The sequence below is a fragment of the Cynara cardunculus genome (assembly GCF_001531365.2).
Source record: "Cynara cardunculus var. scolymus isolate 2C chromosome LG 9, CcrdV1, whole genome shotgun sequence".
In the NCBI taxonomy this organism is placed as follows: Eukaryota; Viridiplantae; Streptophyta; class Magnoliopsida; order Asterales; family Asteraceae; genus Cynara; species Cynara cardunculus.
In genome coordinates, this window is record NC_037536.1 from 4,137,409 (window position 1) to 4,155,302 (window position 17,894).

A 17,894-nucleotide genomic window follows, 5' to 3' on the forward strand; every position below is an offset into this window, starting at 1 on the left:
GGTCCTCATCGGACAAAGCTTTGTCAAGTAAAGGTCCTTACTGGACAACACATAAAAACCCAAATATTCTCCTCGGTCAAGGCATGAGCGATAAGGGACTCTCATAAGACAACACCGTGTCTGATAAAAGCCCTTATTGGCCAAGCATAAGAACTTAGAAAAATATATACAACTGTTCTATACCCAAGTTCTTAACAACATAAAAACCAGAATTTTAACAGCAGTATGTATTCAAATTCAAAGACTGCTTGTAAAAAATCTCACCTTATGCAAATTTGAAGATGAATTTCAGCAAAGAATTTGAGGATGAAATCACACTGAAATTGCTTCCACTTTGATCACTTTACAGCCTTTAGCATAAAAGAGAGAAAATACAATCTCTTTTTCTTTCTAAAAATGGTAAGTGAAGTGCCTTTTTAAAATTTACCCTTTTTATATCTTTCCCAAAATAGGCGATGGAAGGTTTAATAATTTAACCCCCCCTTATTCTACTTACATCCACAACCCATGCATGCATACACATATACACATATACATGTATCTTAGAAAACAAATAATCACAAAACCAATAACTCAAATATTTTCAAATAATTACCTCCAAATATATAGTCGGAACCCGGTTATCACACTATCCACCCCTCAAAAGAATTTCGTCCCGGAATTCAATTAGTTGAACAACCACGGATACTCGACTTTCATTTACGACTCTAATTCCCAGGTTACTTCTGAACCCTTATGGAAATGCCACTGAACTTGCACAAGGTTAATCTCTTTATTCCTTAACACTTTGGTTTTTCTATCAGTGACGACTTCAGGTGTTTCCGCAAAGATCAACTCGCTATCCAATTTCACCTCTGGTAATGGTACTTCCAGACTCAGATCTACCAAACACTTACGCAGGTTAGAAACATGGAAAGTGTTATGAATCAAACTGAGCTCCTCTGGTAGCTCTAACTAATAAGCAACCAATCCGACCTGTTTGCAAATTCTGAACGACCAAATATACCTCGGACTAAGCTTACATCTTTTTCCAAATCTGACAACACCCTTCCATGGAGAGACTTTCAACATCACAAAATCTCCTCTAGAAACTCAATCGGTTTACGACGTTTATCGGCATAACTCTTTTGTCGGTCCTGAGCTGTTTTAATACGTTCACGAATCTGTTTGATCTTTTCAAAAGTTACCTAAACAATCTCTAGACCAGTTAACTGCCTCTCACCCACTTCATTCCAACATAACAGCGTTCTGCACTATCGACCATACAAATTTTCATAAGGTGCCATCTGGATGCTGGAGTGATAATTGTTATTATAAGCAAATTCAATCAAGAGTAGACGATCTTCCCATGATCCCCCGATGTCAATAATACAGGCTCCTAACATATCTTCGAGAGTCTAGATTTTTCTTTCACTCTGCCTATCCGTCTGAGGATGATACACCGTATTCAATCTAATTTGAGACCCCATAACTCTTTGAAAACTCTCCCAGATTTTGAGGTAAACCGACTATCCCGATCTGAGATGATTGATAATGGAACACCGTGTCGAGTTACAATCTATTCGATGTAAATCTTCGCCAACCTTTCTAAAGGATAATTCTTTTTAATCGGTAGAAAGTGCGCAGATTTAGGCAGGCGGTCTTCAATAACCCATATAACATCATATCCTTTTGGAGTTCGAGGTAATTTCATGATAAAATACATCGTGATATGATCCTATTTCCACACAGGAATTTCCAAAGACTGCATATTACCATATGGTCTTTGATGCTCGACCTTTACTTGTAGACACATTAAACACTGTTCCACGTACCTCGCAATATCCTTCTTCAATCCTGGCTACCAATAAAATGGTTTTAAATCTTTATATATTTTATTGATAACTGGATGAATTGAATACCGAGATTTGTGACTTTCATCCAAAATTAACTCCTAGATATTCCCATAGCGCGGTATCCAAATTCTTCCCTGAAAACACAAAATCTCCTTATCATTCTTTACCAAGATGGAAATCATTTTACTCACTCTTTCCGCTTTGAAATGATTTTCTTTGATAACTTCCTCTTGACACTCGCAAATTTCACTGTGATGTTCCGAAGTCAAATTCGTTATCATTGCAATATCCTTGATCGTACCACTTCTTTCCTCTCTACTCAGAGCATCAGCTGCTACATTTGCTTTTCCCGGATGGTAGAGAATTTCGCAATGATAATCATTAGCTAGTTCAATCCACCGTTGTTGCCGCATATTCAACTCTTTCTGGCTGAACAAGTGTTGAAGGCTCTTATGATATGTAAAAACCTGACATTTAGTTCCTAATAAATAGTGCCTCCAAATCTTTAATGCGAATACCATGGCCGCAAGCTCCATATTGCGAGTTGGATACTGTTTCTTATAATCCTTCAATTGTCTGGATGTGTAAGAAATGACATTTTCTCTATGCATCAGTACACAACCCAAACCTAGCTTTAAAGCATTACTGTATACCACAAAATCTTCTGATCCCTCTGGTAACGATAACAATAGGGCACTACAAAGACGGTCTTTCAATAACTGAAAAGCTTTATGTTGATCCTCTTCTCACTCAAACTTAACATTCTTCCTTGCTAATTTGGTTAGTGGTGTATTAATTCTTGAAAATCTTAAATAAACTTCCGATAATAACCTGCTAATCCCAAGAAACTACGGATTTCAATAGGAGTTCTTGGCACCTCCCATCTTTCAATTGCTTCAATTTTGGCAGAATCTACTTTTACCCGTCTGAGAGATAACGTGGACCAAAAACTGTACTTCCCTCGACTCAGAACTCACATTTGGACAATTTGTCAAATAATTTTTCTTTCTTCAAAAGTTCAAGGATCAGACGAAGATGTTTGAAATGCTCTTCTTCAGATTTCGAGTATATAAGAATATCGTCGATATACATAATAACGAATTTGTCAAGATGATATGCGTTGATTATTCAAAGCATAAAACATTCATTTATTTACTTATTAGGTAGTTTATTTTCTTTTATCCCAACCTTGAGTCTTTTTTATTACATTACTTTCCATTTGTTTATACTTGGATCTAAATTAAGTGATTAATTTGTCTTTGCACCATTAGAGTAGAAAAATCTTAACTTGAAAGCATAATGTTTTGTGTTGCAACATTCCAACAACATTGAACTGTTATGAGGCAGTCTTTTGGGAAGTGCTTAATGATTCAACTACCGATTTAGAATGAAGACAAATTTTTGCTGATCTGTTGGTTAAAGACCACTACAGATGGGATGAAGGTTTTTGGAGGTTACTTTTATTTTGGATGTGATGCTAACTTTTCCTCTTTTCACCTTTTGTCTATCTTGTGGGAACCATGGCTTTTCCAAGGCTTTTGTCTTCTTCCTTAGCTCTTTTGTATAAATAGGATCCCTTGGTAGTTCTTAAAATCTCATCCCACAGGCTTTTAAGAATCAGATCTAATGTTCTTATGTTTATGCAAGTTAGTTTTTAAATTTTCTTTAAATAGTATTCTTCATTATGAGTTGGTGCAACATTGTTCTAACTTTATTTACTTTTCTTGTCATTTAATTTCTGCTCTTTATATTCAGACATTTACTTTCCGTCATTTATATTTATGTCTTTATTTATGTTCTTTATATTTCTTTTCATTTAATTTCTATAATAACTAGCTAATTCCAATAGCTTTGGTGTAAGATAAGGGGTAAAATGTTAAACCGAAGAAAAGTGGACGTTGTTTCGCAATAACAATGTTCTACTATTTCATTCAAATTTTTATAAAAACCAAGTACACTTCTTGACGAGTTGATCACTTTGAAAGTGTTAAAGTGCCATGGTCTTAGAGATAAGCCATTAAATGCACGTCAACTTGAATGATATAAGAGGTAAACTTGAGAAAGTTACCGACAAAGAGACTTGTCATTTATATCTTTCAAAATTAACTCTCGACGGGTTGGTCACTCTTTAAAAGTGTCAAAGTGCGATAGATTCAAAGATGAGATATCTAGAACACACGCTAACTTGAATGATATGGGAATCGACTCGAGAGAGTGATTTTTAACAAATAGATTTGTTTATCCATATATTTTGAAGGCACCATTTTGTCACTATCCCTGGTTTGGATACCACTTAGAGATATGAGTTGGAAGCTATAATATAGTGCAAATGTGAAGTCCGAGAGGAATACCTTCAAATAGATGATGGAACTAGTTTTGGCTTACTGTATGCTGTAGCATTTCTACAACATTATCTGCTGGAATTTGTGTTTACATTTCACCATAAGTCATACACCCATGCTACCCTTTAATATTATGTTATTTTATGACTATTAACTTTGAATCTAACTGAAGTCTTGAATTTCATCATCTGAAATCATCTCTTTCATTAGACTCCTATTAAGTCTTTGCTACAATATTCGTGGACGATATTCGATTTTTACCACTTTATTACTTGAAAAAGACGACATTGGACCATATTGTATAATTGTTTTGTGGTTCCTTTTATAAGTCTAAAGGTGTGAAAAATAACCTACCAAGTTTTTGGCGTCGTTGCCATGGATTGGCAAGCTAAAAGTTCTTTTTAAGAGTAAAGTAAAAGATTTGATTTTTCTAGTACCGTTTGAATCATTTTGAAAGTGGTGTATGCCACGGATACACCGCAAGGAGTTTATCGAATTTGATCCCGATATTGAGAGAATATTCCGTCAAAGAAGGAGGGCACAAAGAGTATTTTTTGCTCTACTCCTTCCCAACATGGCGTTACCTCCCCCAATCATTCCAGATGTGCCTCATTTGGAAAATCAATCGCCTGTTTTTGCACCAATACCACCATTTCAGAACTTCTCACAAGAACACCCACATAATGATAAATGATGACACGTAATCGGAAAATAATGATCAACCTAGAGCGCAAACTCCAAATATAATTAATCTGGCAAATTCTAAAAATGGAAGAATCATGGACTATGTTATCCCTGATTTCAAGCAATTAAACTCCGGGATAGTTATGCCACAAATGACAACCCTTCATTTCAAACTAAAACCGATCATGTTTCATATGTTGTAAACAAATGGAMAATTTTACGGATTACCATCGGAAGACCCTCACTCACATCTAAAGTCTTTCATGGAAATCACTAATGCTTTCTTGATCCTGGGAGTGTCTAACGACGCTTTAAGACTCACTTTATTCCCATTTTCTTTATGATATCGGGAAAAGGCATAGTTTAATTCATTACCACCGGGTTCTGTGCCATCGTAGAGTAATATGGCTGAAAAAAAATTGCGAAAATATTTTCCACCCACCAGGAACGTTAAGTCCAGAAATGAAATTTGTCTTTTTAAACAAATGGACGATGAAGTTGTTCCTGATGCATGGGAGAGGTTTAAAGAGATGTTAAGGAAATGCCCACACTATGACGTTCCTTACTGCATTCAAATCAAGACATTCTACAATGGGTTAAGTCCCATGGCTAAACAGATGCTTGACGCGACTGCAGGAGGGGCCTTTACAGCTAGTACCTACAATGAAGGGTATGAGATCCTTGAAAAAATTTAAGCAAATAATGGACATTGGGTTGATCCACGTGCTCAACCACAAAAGAAGACTATTGGAATTCATGATGTAGATGCATACACTACATTAACAGCACAACTCACTTCCATGGCCACCATGCTTAAAAACCTTACTTCTAGCCAAGGAGTGCAACCAGTTGTTACTACACCTATTCCAAAAGTCCTCTCAGTGCAATGTGTTTGTTATGGCAGATAACACTCTTATAAATATTATCCTCATAATTCTTCATAATGGATCTGGTCCCTTTACAATGCAAGACATAAAAGACTCATCTTGCTCAACACATTCAAACAAAGTTGTCATAAAACCAGTTCCTCCTTGTGTACCTTACACCCAAAGGTTGAGGAATCAGAAGGAAGAACTGCATTTTGAAAAAATTCTTGGATGTGTTTAAAGAATTGCATATCAACATACCCCTTGTTGAAGCAATTGAGCAAATGCCCAATTATGACAAGTTTCTCAAAGACATCTTAAGTAAGAAGAAAAAACTGACCGAGTATGAAACTGTAGCTCTTATTGAAGGATGTAGTGCACTTCTGACCAACAAGATACCTCCTAAGCTTAAAGACCCTGGAAGTTTCACTATTCCTTGTTTTATAGGTGGGAAAGAGATTGGGAAAGCTTTGTGTGACTTAGGTGCAAGTATCAACCTCATGCCTTTATCTATTTTCAACACCTTAGGCATCAGTGAGGCTAGACCTACCACTGTTACACTTCAATTGGACAACAAATCCATTGCATACCCTAAGGGAAAGATTGAGGATGTTTTAGTGCAAGTTGACAAGTTCATATTTCCGGCAAAATTTATCATCTTAGACTTTGAGGCCGATAAGGACATTCCTATTATATTAAGGAGACCATTCCTAGCCACCGGAAGAACTTTGATAGATGTCCAGAAAGGAAAGCTGACAATGAGACTTCAGGACCAAAAGTCACGTTTAATGTTTTCAATTCTGTGAAATACCCTGACTATTTGGAAGAATGTTCAAGAATTTGTGAAATAGAATCAATGTGTTATGAGGAAGGAATTAGAGAGGTATGTAAGTTAGAGGAAGAGGAGTGTTGAAATAGATGAAGAGATCATCGAGGAGTTAGATTTAAGAGCGGATGATGGTATCCCATGAGATGTTACTGCATTTGAGTTGTTGGAAAACAGTGAGCAAAAGAATTTCACCCCATCCATTATATCACCACCTGACTTGGAGTTGAAACAATTCCCATCTCATTTGAAGTATAATTTTCTAGGATAAGAAAGCAAATTTCCTGTCATCATTTCATCTACCCTAGATTTGCATCAAGAGAAGAAGTTGGTTGATATGATGAAGTTGCACGTAAAAGTTATGGGATTGATCATTGACGACCAAAAGGGGATTAGTCCTTCTTTTTGTCAACATAAAATCATCCTAGATGACAATAACTTCACATCCATAGAGCCACAAAGAAAGGTGTCTACTTTTGACAAAGCCATAAATAAATTGTTTGGTCTCTCACCTCACATAGATTCTAAGAATGATGCACTCTTGTACACGGCCTCTGAGGCATATTTGGTTGAGATCATGACTTTTCTTGGAATGCCTGAGACTGATTGGGAGCTTTACACTCATTTCATGTTGAAAACCTTTAAGGCTGCCAATTTGTCCTCTGATAAGAATATTTGGATAAGCTTTATTAGACATTATTTATCATCGACTAATCATAACAGCTCCATTTTCGTAGAAAGGTTGGTGCTTTTGCTTAGTCTCATAACAGGTGAGAGCATCAACTTTTGTGAAAACATTCTAAAAGTCATCAAGGTGGAGACTCAAAGGTTGTTTGAAGAGAATGACAAGTTGAAGGAGATGGCAGCATAGGCTTCAAAGCCTACTCCTTTGGAGTAAGGCAGGTTCAATCACTTTCCTTTAGTCTCCAATTTTTTTTTTCAGTCTGGGATAATTTTGTATTTTTAAATTTATTTTCTTTACAAGATTGCATGTTCATTGATAGTTGCCTTTGATTTCATAGCCTGAATAATTCTGAGGTTGTTAGTCATTCACCTAGTAGATATGTTCTTGCTAAAACTAGCACCATTCTTTTTAGGACACAACTTGACTCACACACCAATAACAAAAAGGGTATGATATAGGCCCTTCTTCACAATCTCACAAATAAGCCTTTTGTACCCTCTTACACTACACACCCCATATAGCCAACGAGGGCATTATCAACACTTCAAGTTTAGGGGAGGGTGTTCCACTAAGGCCAAAACATCAATACAAAAGAGTAAAGATCTAAAAAGATGCCTTAGTTGGACTTGTTTAAAGCACAAAAAATGTTCCATAAGGGCAATGTGCATGCTTTCAACAAAAAGAACACAAAGTGCCAAAATTCAAAAAAATTCATTGTTGAAACATAAGAAAAGGCAATGTGAGAGAAAAAAAATCCAAAGAGAGTAAACCCATAAAATTCCTATTGACCTCAAATTAAAAGTTTGTTGAGTTTAATAAAGAAAATATTAGTGCTAGTATATGGTTCATACATAAAAGTTAGGCTATGAATGGTTTACTAAGGATTTATGAAAGGCTATGATATTCATAATGGCATGCATTGCAATATGTGTGTACTTAATGCCATAATCTTGTATACCTATGCATTATTAAGTCATTTTTTAGTTGTCTTTTGGTTGCTTGGGGACAAGCAACACTTTAAGTTTGGGGGTGTCATATGCATTGATTATTCAAAGCATAAAACATTCATTTTTTTACTTATTAGGTAGTTTATTTTCTTTTATCCCAATCTTGAGTCCTTTTTATTACATTATTTTCCATTTGTTTATACTTGGAGCTAAATTAAGTGATTAACTTGTCTTTATACCATTTAGAGTAGAAAAATCTTAACTTGAAAGCATTATGTTCTGTGCTACAACATTCCAACAACATTGAACTGTTATGAGGCGGCCTTTTGGGAAGTGCTTAATGATTCAGCTATCAATTTAGAATGAAGACAAATTTTTGCTGATCTGTTGGTTAAAGACCACTACAACTGGGATGAAGGTTTTTGGAGGTTACTTTTATTTTTGATGTGATGCTACCTTTTTCTCTTTTCACCTTTTGTCCCTCTTTTGGGAACAATGGCTTTTCCAAGGCTTTTGTCTTCTTTCTTGGCTCTTTTGTATAAATAGGACCCCTTGGTAGTTCTTAAAATCCATCCCACAGACTTTTAAGAATTAGATCTGAAGTTCTTATGTTTATGCAAGTTAGTTTTTAATTTTCTTTAAATAGTGATCTTCATTATGAGTTGTTACAGCATTGTTCTTACTTTATTTACTTTTCTTGTCATTTAATTTCAGCTCTTTATATTCAGTCATTTACTTTCTGTTATTTATATTTATGTCTTTACTTTCTGTTCTTTATATTTCTTGTCATTTAGTTTTCGTAATGACTAGCTAATTCCAATAGCTTGGGTGTAAGATAAGGGGTGAAATGTTAAACCGAAGAAAAGTGGATGTTGTTTCACAATAACAATGTTCCACTATTTCATTCAAGTTTTTATAAAAACGAAGTACAATTCTTGACGAGTTGATCACTTTGAAAGTATTAAAGTGCCATGGTCTTAGAGATAAGCCATTGAATGCATGTCAACTTGAATGATATAAGAGGTAAACTATAGAAAGTTACTGACAAAGAGACTTGTTATTTATGTCTTTCAAAATTAACTCCCGACAGGTTGATCACTTTTTAAAAGTGTCAAAGTGCGATAGATTCGGAGATGAACTATCTAGAACACATACCAACTTTAATGATATGGGAATCGGCTCGAGAAAGTGATTTTTAACAAAGAGACTTGTTTATCCATATATTTTAAAAACACCATTTTGTTAGAATCCCTGGTCCAGATACCATATAGAGATATGGGTTGAAAGCTATAATATAGTGCAAAGGTGAAGTCCGAGAGGAATACCTTCAAAATGGATGGTGGAATTAGTTTTGGCTTACTATATGATGTAGCATTTCTAAAGCATTGTCTGCTGAAATTTATTTTTACATTTCACCATAAGTCTTACATCCATGCTACCCTTTAATATTCTGTTATTTTATCAATGTTAACTTTGAATTAAATTGAAGTCTTCAATTTCATCATCTGAAATCATCTCTTTCATTAGACTCTTATTAAGTCTTTGCTACAATCTCCGTGGACGACATTTGGTTTTTACCACTTTATTACTTGGAAAAGACGACATTGAACCATATTGTATACTTGTTTTGTGGTTCCATTTATAAGTCTAAGGGTGTGAAAAATAACCTACCACAAGATATTCATTACATACCCGGTTCATCAGATCCATGAATGTTGCAGGAGCATCGATTAAACCAAAAGGAAAAACCAAAAACTCATGATGTCCATATCTGGTTTGAAATGCTATTTTGACGATGTCTTCATCTCTGATCTTAAGCTGATGAAATCCCGACCGCAAATCAATATTAAAAAAGTAACTGGCTCCAACCAATTGGTCAAATAAATCATCGATTCTCGGTAATGGATATTTGTTTTTGATGGTCAGCTTATTCAATTCTCTATAGTCGATACACATTCTCATAGACCAGTCCTTCTTTTTAACAAACAAAACCGAAGCAACCCAAGGTGAAGTACTCAGTTTGATGAAACTTTTGTCAAGCAGGTCTTCCAACTGTCTTACCAACTCTTTCAATTATGATGGTGCCAAACGATATGGTGCCCTTGCTTCTGGTGTTGCCCCGTATATCAGATCAATTCTAAATTCAATAGACCAATCCAGTGGTAAACCAGTCAAATCCTCTAGGAATACTTTAGGATAATCATAGACTACCAAAATCGACTCTTGCTTGCTTTTTTCTTTCTTCGAATCAATTATATAGGCCAAATACCCTCGATAACCTTTCTGAATACATTTCCGGGCTTTCAAAACAGATAATAGAATGGTATGATGATCCTGCCGATCACCATAAATCACAATTGGCCCTTTCTCTGGCAAATTGATATTGATCATCTTTTTGTTACACATAATGTTGGCCTGCTTTTCGCTAACTAATCCATCCCACCACAACATCGAATTCTTTCATAGGCATCGGAAATAATCAGATTGGCAGCCCAGACCCCTCAATATCAATTTGGCAATTATTAAAAACATAACTAACAAATAGTTGACTGTTAGCAGTATCAACTACTAATATATTGTCAAGAGGCACAAAACTCATGTATGCATACCCTGCAAATAATGGCAATACGAAAGAGTAATTCGCACCAGAATCATACAACACTTTAGCATATACGGAGTTAACAAGAAACATACATGTTACCACATCTGCTATTGCCTCAGCCTCGCTTTTAGTCATCTGAAAAGATCGGCCCCAAGCCCCTCCTGGTCCTCCTCTTTGCACATTCGGTTTCCATGAGTACTAGGAGCATTTCCTCCCATGGTTAATTGTGGATTTTTCAACTGAGGACAATTTGGTCTAATATGATCAGGTAAATTACATTGGAAACATCTTCGAGGAGCTGGACAATTCCTAGATAAATGACCTAACTCACCACATTGGTAACATTTTTCTTTGATCAGGATTATAGTCACCTTGGTGAACTAGGTGACATCAGGGACATGTTATTTCAACAAAGCGTTGAACATGACAGTTCTCTATTTTTGCAGATTTTGGCCCTCGGAAACCAGTCAAAGACCCTTCCCATTTCCTCTTTTCAACTACTTTCTCTTCTCTTTACCTACTATTGTTTCTCTCGGTTGTTTCAGCAGCATCTACTGCTAATGGAAAAGTAGCATGACTCATAGCGATTACAAATTCCCAAATTGAGGGTTTTAAACCCCAGATATCTCTCTCAACTTTTCTAACTTCGGAAGAGGTACAGTGCTCTGCAAACCGAGAATGTTCAACGAATCTCTCTGTATATTCCTGTATTCTCTAGTTGCCCTGTTCTAGATTTAAAAAGTCTTCCTCCATTTGTCTAACAGACGCCTTTGGGCGGAATTATTATTTAAATCTATTTACAAATTCTGACCAAGCATGGTTGGCGAAATATCCGATTTGGCCAAGGATTGTACATCCCACCAATATAAAGCATTAGATTTTAACATCGAAATAGCAAATCTAACCTTGTTTTCTTCTGGGCATTTGCTGGTATTCAACACAGATTCAATCTCCTTCAACCAGCACATTGCTTTAACCAGATCTCTTTCTCCAGAAAATGTTGGGGGTTTACAGGTTAAGAACATCTTTATATCACCCCCTTTACTGCTTGTATCTTGAATATGGAGATTTACCTCCACAATTTCAGTTTCAGCTCTGTCTGGTATCCCCATAATAGACGTCAGAGTTTCCCTTAATTTGCTCTCTTAAGCTAATACATCTCGTGTCACATATTCTAGTTGTGACACAGGTTCGTGATTAATATTTCCAGAAACTCACCCTGGTCCGGATGAATCTCAGACTGACTTTGATTTCCTCTTCCCTGACTCCTTCCACGACCTCTACCCCCGACCTCTTCGTCTGCCTTGGCCTTCAGATACACTTGGAGCATTACCAAGGGAATTTTCTCTATCATCTGGGTTGGGACGGGTGATCTATTCAGATCTTCTTGGAAGACTGGCCATCTGCAGATTTTCAATATCAATAATCATATAATCATATTCCCAAATATAATAAGGTGTTTAAGTAGAAAATATGTACCTATAAATTCATAATTACATTGGCCAGTTGTAATTCATATTTACCTTACATACTGTTCTTTTAACCCATCATATTTATCCCCAGTGTTTTTATCTATGTCCGGGACCCTTAATATGCAAATAACACAATTTAAGTCTAGACATCATGTTTGAATACCTACATCCCTTAAACTCAGGCTCTAATACCAACTCTGTAACACCCCACTTTCCACATTTGCATATAAACATGTATTTCATATATTAAGAAATACAACAACAAAACTTTGGTCCCACTAGTACAAGAAATTATATTACAGAATTTACAACTCAAAAAAAGTTCCAAAATAGTATTCTTGTACATCACATGTATAAATAACATGCAATCCCAAAGTCCATCAGATAACAGACTGATCTTCATAGAGCAATTAAGCACAATAGGAAAATAATCACATTTTCCCCTTCCTCTTATATCTGGACATAGACTGACCTGCAATGCATAATTGTAAAACACAAAATGAGAGTTAGACCTTGAGGTCTAGTGATAGAACTCCTTCTTTGCATTTACAGGATGAAGATCACCAAAACTTGTTATAAAAATTTCATTTGGACATCCAACAACTTTGATAAAGTATAACTCCAGTAATACAACAAATTGCAAATTATATAAATGTTTCTTACCACAAAAGAGATATAACCACTCAGGTTCTCACTGACATTCGATACACATTCCCAAAGCTCTTAAATCTCATAAGACTAGAGCTTATAAACTCAACTTCCAAAAGCATATAAAGAAACACCAACCACCAGAGCTCTTGATTATTAATTATAACTTTTAAAAGCAGAACTATTTTGATATTCAAATGAAAAATTGAATTGAGCAATAACCACAGACTCTCCAGGTTTTATTTCAAATCTTTACTCTTTTGAGTAGTCAAAATATGATATCTGATATCCAAAAACATTTGAAATACGGGCAATTAATGCCTCCGACCATAATCCATTTCCCCCTTCTCAATAACATCGTTTTTATCATATCAATAAAGAGAAATATTTCTAAGTCTTCATGTCACAAAGAAATGTTAACTTAGAATTATTGCATCTTATGAATGTGACAACAAGAGCTATAATAGTAACAAATCTCACAATTGTCACCCTTATCCAAAGTACACCTCTCCTTGATATGCCACCATTATTTCCTCATTAAATCTGTAGATAAATCAACAGTTTTAGCCAATGATGGCCTTAAAAAACAGTTTCATATCAGAAACTTTATCTCAAGAACTTTCACAGTTCTTAAACCCAATTTCAATATCATCTCAACATCTTTCAAAAATAGTTTACCCATCTCAACAGTTTTTTAATACAAAGTACCTTTCCTCAATTATAATCAATATTTGAAAGATATATAAATGAGTAATATTAGTCCTCATTGGACAACACTTGTCCGGATATCACCTCATCGGACAACAACACTCAACCGATTAGTGCCCTTCATCGGACAACCCTTGGGCGATAAACTGCCTCATCGGTCACCCCTCAATCTGGACAACACTCTCTGGACAACACTTGGGTGATAAAACACACCTCACCGGTCAACACTATGACCGATAACATCCTCACTCGTCAACACTTGAATGATAAATATTCAATGCGGACAATGCTTTGTCCGATAAGCATCCTCACCGGACAAAGCATTGGGCGATGAACACCCAATCCGGTCAATACTTGAAAACAATAATACTCAATCTGACTAACTTTTGGGCGATAAGGTGCCCAATTCGAATAACACTTTGTCCGATAAGAATCCTCACCTGACAAAGTTTTGTCCGGTAAAGGTCCTCACTGGACAACACATAAAAACCCAAATATTCTCCCCGGTCAAGGCATGAGCGATAAGGGACGCTCATCGGACAACACTGTGTTCGATAAAAAGCCCTTATAGGCCAAGCATAAAAACTTAGGAAAATATATACAACTGTTCTATGCATAAGTTCTTAACAACATAAAAACCATAATTTTAACAGCAGTACATATTCAAAGACTGCTTGTAAAAAACTCACCTTATGCAATTTTGAAGATGAATTCAACAAAGAATTTGAGGATGAAATCACACAAAAATTGCTTCCACTTTGATCACTTCACAACCTTAGGTAAAAAAGAGAAAACACAGTCTCCTTTTCTTTCTAAAAATGGTAAGTGGAGTGCTTCTTCAAAATTTTCCCTTGTTATATCTTTCCCAAAATAGGTGGTGGAAGGTTTAATAATTTAAACCCCCCCCCCCTATTCTCCTCACATCCACATATACACATATACATGCAACTTAGAAAAAGAATCATGAAACCAATAACACATATATTTTCAAATAATTACCTCCAAATATACAGAACCTGGTTATCAAAAAGAATCTATAAGCAACATTGTTCCTTGTCGTACCATGATAAATGCAACCAATGGTCTTTGGTCCAAGTTTTGTTGTTTTGTATAAAGGCACTTGAACCTTTGCAAGGCAACCCTACACTTTCATCCTTTTATAGGAAGGAAATTTTCTTTTCCATAACTCGTAAGGAGATTTATCACTCTTTTTGTGAGGAATTCTATTAAGAACCATATTTGCAATAATGCATGCTTCATCCCATAGACTGTGAGGTGCTCCCGATGTAATCAACATTGAATTTATCATGTTTTTCAATGTTCGATTCTTCCTTTAGGCTACTTTATTTTGTTGTGAAGTACAGGGAGCCGTAATTTGGTGATCTATGCCATGATGAGAGCAGAACTAAGCAAATTCCTTAGACTCGTATTCTCTTCCTCTATCGGATCTCAAAATTTTGATCTTTTTATCAAGTTGGTTTTCAACTTCAGCTTTGTATGTCTTAAACATGCTTAGCTTCATCCTTGGTATGTATCAGATACACATAACAATGTTTACTGCAATCATCTATAAATGATATATAATAATCCTTACCACCTCGTGTGGGTGTGGATTTGTAGTCACATAAATCGTTGTGGATTAATCCAAGTACTTCATTGCATTTCTCAAAGGATTTGTGGGGATGGCTAGTGTATTTAGATTCTACACATATTTCACATTTAGTCTTATTTTCCATTGAACACTTGGGTAGTATTCCAAGTTGTATCATATTTTGTAAGGAACAATAGTTTACATGTCCTAGACGTGAGTGCCATAGAGAAGAGGAATCAATCCTGTACATGGAAGCAGATCTAGAGCTTGCAGTTTTATTGTTATTTACAACATTTACATTGTCATCATTTACAATGCTAAATTTAAAGAGCCCTTCATTAAGGTACCCCTTTCCAACATACATCCCACCTTTAGTAATTACAACCTTATTGGATTCAAATACCATCTTGAATCCTTTGTTACTAAGAGTGGGCCCAGAAATCAAGTTCTTTGTAATAGACGACACATGCAAGACATAGGTGAGGACAAGTTCCTTTCCTGATGTGAGGTTGACAATCACCTTGCCTCTTCCTTCAACCGTCGCAGTAGTGGCATTCCCCATGAACATTGGTTCCTCATCATTGACACTTCGATAAGTTGCAAAAAGGTTCTTGGAGTTACAAATGTGTTTGGTAGCACCGGTATCGACCCACCAATCGGTCCCATTTATGAGCAAGAAAGCCTCAATTACTCCAAAGAATTGGTTTGCAGAATTGACAACATTGGCTTGATGTGGGTTTCCTTTGGCACCACCTCCATTGGCGCTTCATCCTCCGGGACCACCATGGTCTCGCCTATGACGGCAATCCTTTGCTCGATGGCCGAATTTACCGCATACCCAACAACTCAAAGCTCTTTTCTTGAATTTGAAGCATTGAAATGATGCTTATCACCCGTAGTATTCCCTTTGCCTCTTTGGAAATTTGACTTTGATGAGCTATCGGTCACCATGTTTGCATTTGGTTCCAATGAGATTGCATCCGCCTTCTCGTTCATCTGGTTGTCCTCCTTCACACGGAGTTTGAGTATCAATTGCTCAAAACTCATATCCTCGGGTAAATGTTTAAGATAGAGTTTAAAGTTCTTCCAAGATGGAGGAAGTTTGTCAATTATAGAACCAACAAGATAATTCTTCTAGTTCATGGACTGTTAAACCCCATAATCCATAAAGTGTAAAAGTAATGAAAAACAATAAGTGATGAAGAACCAGAAGACCGATGAAGACATCAAGGCAGAATTGACTAAGTCTGGAGAACAACCAGAGGGTCGATGAGCAACCAGAGATACGATGGAAAGAGCATCTTCATCACCCCTCTGGTCAACAACACTTAGAATTTTTTTCAGCAATTCAACCAGAGACATACGATGAAGATAAGGTTAATTCATCATCCCATGAAAGACATCTGGAGATGACAAGTCGACAGCTGGATTTCAAGTTTATCTTAAWATTAWAGYTTATCCATAGTTTAGATAAACATTATCTGTTAATAGAAGATTAGCTAAAAAGTCTCACTAGATAGTTATCTTCTAATTAGCTTACTAGTATAAATAGGTGATTAGRCCTATTGTATTAAACGTYKCTTTTACGTTTTTCTTATTAAAAAAGTGAAACATTTGACGCTCAAGATTGTTCTTTAATGTTCATAATTTATTCTTGAGTGTTCATCACCTTGTTCATTAAAACATTATAATTTGGTTATTCTTAACTCGATTATTAGTGTTATTGAGAGATCTAGAATCAACAATTGGTATCAGAGCCGATTGATTGTTTTTCCAATCAAAATGATCATCTTAAATCTCTCAATTTTTGTTTTTCTCTCTCTTCAAAACGTAAAATCTCTCTCTTCAAAAATTGTCAATGGCCAACTGGAATTCTGCGTATAGTGTTGGCTCCCTCACCAAGCCTCCAACTCTTCAAGGAGAAGAATACCCACAATGGAAGATAAGATTGGTGAATTTCTTGGAAGGAATGGACAGGAACCTACTGCGATCTGTAATGGAGGGTCTTTACATTCCACAAGGAACAAACACCACAGCTGAAATTCCTGCCTAATATATGCCCAAGGATGAGAAGAATTGGGATGAAGACGACATAGAAAGGGTAGAGACAGACAAGAAGGCCAAACGACTGATAATCATGGCCATACCCAATGAAATCTTCCAATCCCTCGATGCATGTTCCACAGCCAAGGAACTATGGGATGAACTGGCAAGGCAATTGGAAGGAGGAGCAAAAACGAAGAAAAATCGTAGAGCACAATGTCTCAATGAATACACAAACTTCAAAGCCCTTCCTGATGAACCGATACAGAAGACATACAATTGTTTCAACACATTGATCAATCAATGTCGTCGAAACGATATCTCCAGAACTAAGGAAGAAGACAATGTTTTATTCATAAAAAGTCTTGGCAATGAATGGACTCAGCTGTCTATGTCCCTTCAAGCAAACCAGGACCTAGACGGCTGGTCACTTCATGATCTGTATGGAATGCTTGCAGCACAAGAGAACGACATAATGAAGAAGAAGGTATCCATCGGTGGACCTCTCGCTCTTGCTGCCGATGAAAAGGAAATATCAAGGACCCCTACCAAAGAACATAAGAAGAAAGGAAAGAAAGCACTGGTGGTAGAATCATAATTTGAAGACGAAACTTCTGAATCAGATGATGAAATTAAAGCCTTTGC

General features: G+C 36.1%; 1 protein-coding gene and 1 non-coding gene across 2 annotated transcripts; one reads left to right on the forward strand and one right to left on the reverse strand.

Annotated features, from left to right (window-relative positions):
- Positions 1–5,313: 5,313 nt before the first annotated feature.
- LOC112518756 lies at positions 5,314–5,420 on the reverse strand. Its single transcript, XR_003069831.1, has one exon. It is a non-coding gene; the product is annotated as a small nucleolar RNA R71 (small nucleolar RNA).
- A 591-nt stretch (positions 5,421–6,011) lies between these two features.
- On the forward strand, positions 6,012–6,533 carry LOC112517678. The gene has a single exon (XM_025125064.1). It carries the CDS (start codon positions 6,012–6,014, stop codon positions 6,531–6,533), a length of 522 nt encoding a protein of 173 aa, XP_024980832.1.
- Positions 6,534–17,894: the final 11,361 nt, after the last annotated feature.